Source organism: Pieris brassicae, chromosome 4 (assembly GCF_905147105.1).
Source record: "Pieris brassicae chromosome 4, ilPieBrab1.1, whole genome shotgun sequence".
NCBI lineage: Eukaryota > Metazoa > Arthropoda > Insecta > Lepidoptera > Pieridae > Pieris > Pieris brassicae.
The window spans coordinates 14,815,630-14,826,713 of NC_059668.1; the positions used below are offsets into that span (position 1 = coordinate 14,815,630).

General features: G+C 34.1%; 2 protein-coding genes across 3 annotated transcripts in view; one reads left to right on the plus strand and one right to left on the minus strand.

Moving 5' to 3' along the window:
• Window positions 1-2,813, minus strand: part of LOC123708488 (neuroligin-4, Y-linked-like) — a 53,784-nt gene extending 50,971 nt beyond the window's left edge. For both annotated transcript variants that reach the window (XM_045659224.1, XM_045659223.1), the window contains exon 1: window positions 2,626-2,813. The gene's annotated coding sequence lies outside the window, so the exon portion shown is untranslated. The remainder of the gene's footprint in view (window positions 1-2,625) is intronic.
• Window positions 2,814-4,769: 1,956 nt separating this feature from the next.
• Window positions 4,770-5,417, plus strand: LOC123708377. Its single transcript, XM_045659051.1, has one exon. The coding sequence runs from the start codon at window positions 4,770-4,772 to the stop codon at window positions 5,415-5,417; it is 648 nt and encodes a 215-aa protein (XP_045515007.1).
• The last annotated feature ends 5,667 nt before the right edge of the window (window positions 5,418-11,084 follow it).

Sequence of the window (11,084 nt, forward strand, 5' to 3'; positions counted from 1 at the left end):
TCATTCCGGTGTAGGAATTCACTTTATGACTTTTTCATTATTTAAAATGCAGTAAATGAGATGCCGAATATGTAAACTATATAAACTAGGATGTGTTAGAATAGAAATTCCAATTTGGAATATAGAATCACTTCAAGTAAAATATAAATTAAGAATATGTAACCAATTTTAAAAAAATAGTTTGAGAGGTGACCGTTATGTTTACGAATAGTAGAAGTAGGTATGAAGTAGGTACGTGTTTATGATTTTGAAATGCTTAATCCAAAAACAGAGCATTTGTGAATTTTAATAATAACGGCGCTCCAATCCTTATAAAGCCTCAGATATCGGTATCTGTATAATTTATATTTCTTCTGCCGTCATACATTGTTGATATGATGTTTTTTTTAACCGTACAAAACAATGTTGATTTAGCAAACACAAGAAAAATACGCTTGAATTGGGGGTCAAACAGAGGACCGAGGTCGAGAATTATAGTTTTCCCTTTAGGCCAACGCTATGCCGTTACAACTTCATTTTGAGATAAATAAAAATAAAAAAGCTTTAAAATTGATACATTATAAATATAAATTAATAACAATTATTCGTCTATTTAATTTATAAGTCTAGTATTTTTTACGAATTAAGTCCAAATTTATAGTATGCCATGTCAGCTTTGTTTGTTACGTTTTTCTCGCATGAACTACCCCTTGGAGGGTAGGTCGTCCTCCAGGCTGTTTTATCCATCTCTATTTTCCGTTTTTATACACCTATTGCTTTATGATCTTCTTCTTGATTTTATTATAAAATTCCGAAAATATTCATCCCAATTATCAACTAAAGTAACTTTCTTCATATTAGGAAATCTTATTTATTAGGAAACTTTGTTGCTGGGACATATTGTGCATGTATGGTAGATATATTATCAGATATGTAAGCGTAATTTGAATTTCCCACGTTACAATCTATTACGAGGGGGTGACTATCCTGTTTACATCCGACACCCTGAATGCGATAAAGCATTTAAGAATGACTCGCGATATTTATGGCAAAACTTTTCCGTTCTTCGTATTTTGCCATTGTTTTGCAGCTTTCCATAATAAAAACTGTTTAATGTACAATGGATAGAGTATCAGCACTTTACAATGGATAGTTAGTTTATGCATATCTTGGAAAAAAGTAAAGATTTTGACATAGCATTTAGCATTTACGTGTATCAAATCCTTGCGGATGTCTTGCAACATCATGTCTTAAATCAACAAACGTCTTTAAAAAACCTGTAAACTTTATAATAGTGCTAGTGCATTCATTAGTATTGCATAGGTACGTAAATAATTAGCAATAAAAACAGCTTAATATAATGTAATAGAATAAAGCCTTGGATTGCACTGCGTATATATACAGAACAATTAAGAATTTATTTCAATTATCAATATTTATTTTAAACTTATTTTCTACAGAAATTTAACACTAATTTGATAGAAAATAAAATAACCTTCATCTTTTCAGGATTCTTTCGAGTGTTAAACTGAATATGTCGCTACTGTTATAATTTCATAATTTAAAAAATGAACAATTTCTATAAAAGCTCCCATGGCGGAGGCATAACTCACGAAGGATTGAAATAATCTGACGTTTTCATGATTTGTGCCATTAGCGCGCGTTTGACCCCTTTCTTATGACGCGGAAATATTATCCAACTACCCTCATTTCATTTCGGAATTGACTATGTTATGTGGGTCCTCGATTTATTACTGTTTGGATTTTATTTAGATTCTGGTTGCTCATAGAGCAAGTAGTTGCTCATATATTTTAAAAAATACATTCAGTTATTCGGTAATTAAGATTTTAAGGATAATATTTAATTCTAATCAATATTATTTAATACGGAAACTTTGCCTTAATCCAAATCTTATAATTTTTTACAATTAAATAGCAATCGTATATCGGAATCTTATCACCCCAGAATCGCATTGCTATGTTTAAATCAGTCTTAGTAATATTCACACGAATTATAAAGTACAGGTATACAATTTGATTACGACAAGAATTATATGATTTTACGACTAAAATTACAACGATAACATGATGTAGATTATGATACGTACTAAACGTTGAAATTTGTAGTAAAACGTAAGAAAAGAAGATGTCGTGTGTGAATTCCATAAGGGGTAAAATTCAATGAGAGGGTTAGCGAAATGTAACACGGAAACGACGTCACTTTGTCAATCTGTCTCTAGAAAGGAAAATTCGAGGCTTTTTTAGTGCCTATAAATTGTACACCCCAGTTGCCCTTTAATATAAACAAGATATATCGAAGAACACATATTTTAATTAAATTATTGCGTATTAGACAAAAATGCCTTAAGAAAAATATGATTGGTTACGCTAAAACAAAGTCAAGAACGTGAAAGGCTGCTTGATTACCTTTTAAAGATTGCGTTGCCCATTTCTTAATTAAAAGACGAACTCCCTACACAATTGCTCCAGGCTAAGTCGGCAAACTTTCTAATTAATTTTTTTTCAAAGGGGTCTAGATAGTATCAAAAGAGCTTCACAAAAGTCAACAAGCAATTACAAAGGGCAACTGTGAATACAGCTGCAATTTACTCTAAGCGACCTTTTCTTTTCGCAATACATAATTACCTTGCAAACATTTTGTTTTACGGGAACATCCGACACCTAAATTTTTCACAAATTAAAGTCACACAAGGTCACAATTACACTTTTTACTCTCAGAGGAATAATTGAATCGTCTTTCGATTTAAAAAATTTCGAGCGTGGAGTAAAATTTCGCAATTGACCGTACATAGAAGCTGATAGAACTGCTCCCAACCGTAGCTAAGGCGCGACTGAAGTCATAAACGCGTTACGTACGTACGCCGTTACGCGATACGTAACATGAACCTAATTTCACTGTAGGGGTTTAATATCGGTGGCTGGATTGCGCCCTTAGATGATAATACCTTTCCTATGTGGAAGATGGCGCTTTGCACATTTATATTTTAACAAATAAATTTCATTTTATAAAAATGAACGTATGGTTAGATAAAATATCCAAGAACTTTTCTGCTACTAATTTAACGATAAATTAAAAATACCAGCTATGCAATAGATTTATTAAAATAATATTTTAATTTTAAAATTAGAAAATTATTTTTATAAACTATTTTAATAATATAAACCACAGAACTCTGCTTGACATTAAAATTTAACGTACTAAAACAAGAAGTATGAAAAAAAAATTAAACTCATTATTTTTATAGCAACACCTTCAGCAATAATTAAGAATTAGACACCTTTTGTTGTTACGGGGGTGCCCTTTGGAATGCAAATTGAGATCGTTTTTCACGTTTTGTTTGAAAATTGTTCTCTTTGGTAGTATTTAATGACTTTTGATTCCGATCTCTCGTACACTTTAGAATAAAAGAAAACCTTATTATAAACTAAATTAAAACATCTTCTTTGGTAAAGATATTGAAGGCGTTTGTATCCAAGAGAAATTAGTTAATTCAGAGTGTATTAAACGCTGTATAAACTTTAATAAACACTACATACATCCTTCTTCACCCTTCATTTGTAACCAAACAAATTGAGGCATTACAGACATATTACATATAATATATAACTAATTGTGTTTCCACCTGCGTGAATATAGTCGTAGCCAATTTAATATAAGCCTTTCTCGACAGATTGACTTACTTCCTAACATAGGTAATTTGTTAGTAAATTCGATATGAATGATTACTTTATAAGATAAGCTGACTCGGAAAACGTCGTTTTGCCATGTATATTATTTCCAGGAAACATTTTTTATAGTTCAATAAAAATAACATATTGGGGTTGATCGTAGAGGGGTGACAATTAAGCTTTGTATGTATTTTTGTATGAATTAGGTAGGAAAAAAAGGTAAAAACAAAAATTTTGGCTAAAATTTTTTTTTTTTTTTGGGGTGGACACCCCTTATCACTGAGGGGTTTGAAATATATATAGTAGCCGATCCTCAGACTTACTGAATAATGCATAAATTATAAGAATTGGTTGAGCCGTTTCGGAGGAGTATGGGAACGAACATTGTGAGACGAGAATTTTATAAACATTTAGATTATTAAGCGTAGCATATTAAGCACGTAGATATAAAAACACTTTCTTTCTTTATATTCGTCTTATTTACAGCGCCTCGAAATCCTGCAATTTATAAAGATCCCGTTCTGAAAAATAGCGCGAAAATAGTAGAGATAAAGTGACGAAGCTACGAACACAGACAGCCTTTTAAAGCGCCGGAAATACTTTGAAATTTGAAGTTATTTGCACTTTGAGTACTACTCACCACTGAACGTCAAAAATGAGCGTCCATTTCAGCACTAGATTTAATTGATAAGTGGTCACAGTGTTCAATTTTGTCAGAGCCCGTTATGCATTTTATAATAATTTTATCACATTCACTATCCCTATACATTATTGTGCTAATGCTACTTTCAGTTTTCATTTTGAGCTCTTTACTTCCAGGTCGTAGCTCTTAAGGCTTGGCAGTTCTTGTCGATAGAATAGTTCTTAAAGTTCAGGAGTGTCACGGTTAAGCCGTCATCAGTTGCCTATCAAAAGCTTTATCATGTCAAGCTAGGCAAGGCTACGATAAGCCTACCTAGGTGTATTATGATGAGGCTGTACTGCGGAATCATACGCAATATGGCCTTGTATGGGGACCCAGTATGGGACGATAGGCTGGGGGCGAGGAACCGCACCCTACTCAGGAGGCCGCAGCGAGTGATGGCGGTTTGGGTGGCTCGATGCTACCGAACCGTCTCGTTCGAGGCGGCGTGCCTGTTGGCACTCCCCCCTGGGAGTTAGAGGCGTTGGCCCTAGGCGACCTGTATCGTCTCAAGTGTGAGACTAGGGCAGGTGACCGATGGACTGAACTGGTCGGACCGGCAAGGAGGCAAGCCAGGGATAGATGGGCCCATGATCTCGCTATGCCTAGGGCGGGAGTACGCACCGTGGAGGCGATTCGCCGATGCCTACAGGAATGGGTGAATCGCCTTTCCTTTCGGATGGCGCAGATACTGTCTGGGCATGGGTGCTTTGGGCGGTATCTGCACAAGGTGGTGAGGCGGGAAACCCTTCCCATCTGCCACCATTGTGGTGCCCCAGAGGACGCGGTGGGGCACACCCTAGCCGATTGTGCCACTTGGTCGAGGCAACGCCATGACCTAGTGTCGGTCGTCGGGACGGACCTCTCGCTACCGAGCGTTGTTGCAGCAATGCTTAGTAGCCAAGAGGCATGGCGTGCGGTCGCCTTCTTCTGTGAGGCTGCCGAGCGTCAGCGGGAGGTGCGTGGTGATGGCCAGAGGGTTTGTGCTCGGCGGCGGCGAGGCGGGGGCGCGGGTGCAAGACGCGAGGAGCTTTTGCCCAACAGCGTTCCGCTGCGCCGTCGCTGAGCCCGTATGCAGACATATTCGCCTGAGTTCCCTGGGTTGAATGCCTAGTGCGACCCCCGGGGAACTCAATGCGGTATAGCAGGCGATATAGAGGGCCAGGAGGAAATTTTAGTGGATCGGGTTTCTCCCCTCTGAATAGCAGAGGGATAAGAGTTAACCATCCCCACAGACCCCGCGATAGCAACTGCATGCGCTCGCGGGCCTGCAGTTATGCATTTTTACCTCCTTCATAAAAAAGGTGTATTATGATATTGTGCTTCTTATATATCTCATGGCTCATGATTATAACATACACATTATAAATAATATAATTTAATCATTGTATATATTTATAAAATAAAACAATAATTGTATAAAACTATTTGTGAATTTTTCAGTTGATGTACGTCAGGTACGTTGACACGTAACTCTATAGAACATTCTATAGAAAATTGGAAGTTAGAGGTTTAACCTCTACAAACACCAATATGTCATTTTTTTATCTTGTAATATTGGTTTGAATATGACCTACTATTTTTAACTTAAGAAAACAAGCTTCCAATAATATTATTTGGATTCACATACAACGCGAGGCTCAGATGTTTTAGTTCTATCAGATCTCAGATCACGACTTATGCCTTACAAACTAAATATATCTTTACGAAATTGAATCTTATGCCTTAAAAATAAGGACTGAATTATACAAACAAGAATAATCCTTCCTCGACATCGCAGGCATTCCTTGTCAGGTATTAGGTATATGAATAGTTGAAACGTAGAATTATGTTGTCTACAGATTCTGTTATTTGTTTATATAGTTTACGTTTTTATTATGAATGTAATGATCATTAGTTTTTTTAGTAGTCTGTACACGCCGTTGGATTTTTGGTCTAAGGCAAGGCCGGTTTCCTCTCGATGTTGCCCATCTTTCATAAGCGTGTGTTAAATGTGTCAGAAAATCTATTGATGTTCAGTCGGTAATCGAAATAACAACCTCAGGGATGAGGTGATCGTGCGCTATTGCCATTTGGAAATCAAATGATAGTGCACTCTGAAAAATAATTTGACGAATTAATAAATATTATAGAAACACTGTCATGTTTTTGTAGTCATGATAATGATGGATCAACCTTATCGTAAAATGTTGCATTTTTCGATAAAAAATCTATGCATCGATAATAGAACCACCGCATCGTATACATGAAAACCACACAAATACTAATACGATGTATATTAATGACGTGCCAGGTTGTAATTGAAATTATATTATTTTAAATTTGAATTTCGAACAAGATGATATAAAAGAACTCCCCGTGAACTGTAAATAAATTTAATTATACATTTCAATGAATACGAGTAATATAAATATTTTCAAAATTAAATTATTCAAAATGCACTTCTAAGTTAAATACATTATGAAATATTTTCGCGTAGTCAGTGCATAAATCTAGACTATTTTCGCGAGCCTTTTATGTATGGTGAATGTGTGGATTTCAGTAGAATTTATGAGCAGTCCCTTTTACGCTGGCGCTTTGAATTTCTTCCATTTAAGTTTATATAGTATACTTAATACATAAAATTATATAAAATTGTACTGACGTTGTAATTGTTGTATTGGCGTTGTAAAGCAGTGTGTTTAATACAGAGTTTCTTATTTAATGGGTAATTAGACTGTATACATATTTTTATTTTATTTATTATATGCACACGGAAGAGCCCTACGTCATAAAAAATTTAGTATTCCATTTAATGTATTATTGCGTTGTTTTGAATAGTGTTGATCTAGTGATTTGAGCGTGCGGCATCCGAGAAGTCGTAGGTTCGAACCTATGTACATTTAACAGTCTCGTACAGTGAAGGAACGTATAGTGAAGAAACGGCCATGCTTTCGTCGACAGTATGTGAGGCATAGAAGGCTTATCAGTAGCCTATAAAAATATCTAGCAGGTATACAAATCAGAGTATCAACTATTGTAGCAACACTGCCAACACTATGTGGAACCAGCTGCCCTATGAAGTATTTCCGAATCGATTCGACTTAGGGTCCTTCAAGAAAAGAGCGTACCAATTCTTGAAAGGCTGGCAACGCATTAGCGAGCTTTCTGGCAATGTTAATGTCCATGGGTGGCGGTATCACTTACCATCAGGTAAGCCTCCTGCCCGTTTGCCTTGTACACATGTTTTTTGCAACTATTACAACTCTTATATAAGACACTTATTTAGTTACTCAGTTATACAAGAGTTAGATTAGTTATTATTTAATAACCGTTCCCTAACTTCTACCTATATTCATTAATTAGCAATATAATACAATGCACAATATTTGCTATCATCGCTTCAAGCTGAGCTCTGAATCCGTCTGTCACGCAGCTTATCTGAATTCAAACTATAGCTCGACACTATTTCCTAATCTAACAACGATGTAGAAATTATATGGAAACGAACTTTCAATATTAAATAATTCTTAGTACGGGTTTGGCCTCAGTTGGTTTGCTATACAATTTTTCTTTGAACCAAGCGTAAGTTACTCGATACGACGATGTTAATAAGTATATCTTAGAACTTTAAAAAGCCAGAAGCTTAGGTGCAAAGCTCTTAAACTTAAAATTTCTATATAACGTTAAGAATCGGATTAAGATTTTATTGTGTAAAGATCGATAAGTCATCTAAGTCAAGAGCACATTTAAAAAACATTCCTGCGTGTAATTCACAAACTTTTGATGTATGGGTTCATAACCGCACTCTACGTTTTAAATAATTATACTATGTTCTACCATTAAAAAATATTATAAAAAAGTAAATGTGAAAAAGGCCAGTAATAATTACAAATAATTGGTTGCCAAATTAAATGGCTAAATAGTATTTACTTGTTATAACGGTATAGTTGCCAAAATACACGACTAAATAGTATTCACTTGTTATAATGGTATGGTTGTTAAAATAAGCGGCTAAATAATATTTTCTTGTGATAACGGTCTTAAGTGTAAATTATATTTGTTCTTAAAATTTAATCTAACTCGATTTTGAATACGAAGTTGCCAATTCCGTAAGCTTATGGAAGTTCCATCTTATCTCGATCTCCCTGTGATCAATCTTGGGGCCTAAAGCGATAATCTTTTCCGTGATCTGATGTGCAAATTACCTCTGTATAGAAATTACATTGTCGTTACGTTTTCATAAATGTTCTCTCAAAATCGGAAGAAGTATTTGTTGTATGAAAGTTCTTAGTATTCTATATTATTCATGCAGTTACTCATGCAATTGGCGTTTTGTTAGTGCAATACGCACAGGTCTAGTATAATGCATCATGTCTCTTGTGATTATATGCGGTTGACCAATCACCATCTAACACAACTTGTCATCTTTTCTTTACATTACATATCAGTCACTACCCTGGACTTTGCTCCATAAACATATTTATTTTGTTTCATGGCACTTTTTATATCAAGACAATCTATATGTACCGCCCGACATAATTATTATGCCAACTAGAGGAGAATGCAAGATACGCAAACAACACACATAATATTTATTACATTTTTTTGTTTCATGTCTATTTAAATATTTCGTGCTATATGAATTAGAAAAAATACTCACGTACGTAAGTGATAAAAAATAATTAATATAAAGAAAAAAATATCTAGAACTTTACACCGATGTATGAGCAAAATATAGCATAAACTTCGATATTTAATCCACATCGACAAGACAAACGATTTTAAACTTTAGCTGAATTGCAAAGCGTATGATTTTAAATAGACATTAGTCATGCAATGCAACAATTCTGCACATTATGGAAATATAAGCCTTTGGTATTCGCAATAAGGTTATATTTAGATTGTATAATTTGTTTTCTGGGTTAATTGATATAGATTAAGATGTGATCAGACCATTAACGTCTATTTTAGATTTCGCACTTCAGTTTGTCTTTATGTGACTAAATTGTTTGGTTTGGAAGCAAATTTGCTGAAAGCGAACCTAATTTCAAAACAACATTAAAAACTTCTTTCTATTTAATGTATCGAATGCAAAATTTCGTCAAATTCGATATTAATGGACGGTAATGAGTTTTTTTTTATATTGATGCCTAAAGTGCTTATACTAATACTAAGTATAATTTTGCAGTTTAGTAACTGAAAACTTTGTGGTCCCTATGTAATATGATTCAATAGTGAAACGCTTAATATACTTATAAAATATCAACTGTCTCCCCGTGTTAGACTGCAACGTAAAACACATTTATGAAATTGCATTCTATTCCAGTAAAAATATAAATTGTTTCAGAATTGATGGACGAAAAATATTAGTCATAGACATAACATTTTACTTTAACACACAAAATAAAAAAAATAAAAAAATAATGAAACATAACCATTTTTTTTCTACGAACAAGGTACGTTTTAATAATGTAATGTGTGTGTGCTGTGGTTGTAATTGGCTCTGGCTCAGCATTATGCTGAGGAGCAGATTGTTCCTCAGCGCTGGTCATTCCGCCAAAGATTCCAGCAGCTAGTTTGCGCCTCAGTCGCAAAATAATAAAAATAATGTTATAATGATTTCATTACTCAGTAATAATAACTTAGAAAAAAATATATTAATAAAAGTTAACAGAAAGTAATGAAGTCATGTGTAAAAGTATATAGTAAATCAAACTAAATTAAAAATAAGTGTAATTGTTGAGAAATAGATAAAAAAAAAATTTTTGGGCGGATATAAAACCAGATTACGTGAACGAAACGAAACTTTTATTTTAGTTGAAGATTTTTCAACGAAGGAGGGATATCATTCCAACGTTTCGTTGCGTTATATTTACCACTCCCACGAAATGATGACCTCCGATGCTAGGGAATGGCGAGCTCCTAAGTTCAACCCCTAACTTTATTCTTGTTGCCATTACTTTTAAAGGATATTCAGGATGTTTAGAATATATTACATAAAATAACAAACATGCCAAATACATCGATCTTTCATTGTTAAAAAGATTAGGTTTTTCAAATATTATATTTATAACTTATATGAGTTTGCCCACTAGATGGTTGTGGGTCCTCACAAAAAATGTAGCCAGCATAAAGTGATTAATAAATAAAAATATTACTGCTGCTGCTACAGCATAATTCTATTTACGATGTTATATATTGAACTGTCTAATATGCTTAATAAATTCTTACGATAAATTCCCTACAGAAAGCATTATTCGTCAGTTGCCAAGTTGTAAGTCAAGAGACAAACTTACAAATTGGAAGAGTCGAACAGATGATTTGCGACTCGACCGAGTAACTACAAGTTAGACTAGATTACAGTTCGCTTACTACAAATTGCATCAAATTTGTGTTCCGGTCTACAGCGCTATTGTTAAAGGTATTGTTTGGTTTGAATTAAGAATAAGCTAAGAATAAGGAGATCATAATTTCTTAATAGGCACAAGACGGCAACGTCGCATTTCATTGATAAACTTAAGAAAAAACCAGAAATTTGTCTCTGATAACACTAAGACAGACATTCTAGTGAAGACTTTAGTAATCACTTAAAAATAAATAGAATAATGTAATAAAAATGTTTTAAAAATAAATAGAATAATGTTTTATTTGTTTAAATAACTTAATTGTTAACAAAACCTAAATCTTGAAAATTAGTGCCTTCCAAAGGAACACAAACAAATAATTAAGAATATGGCCAAGATACACAGCT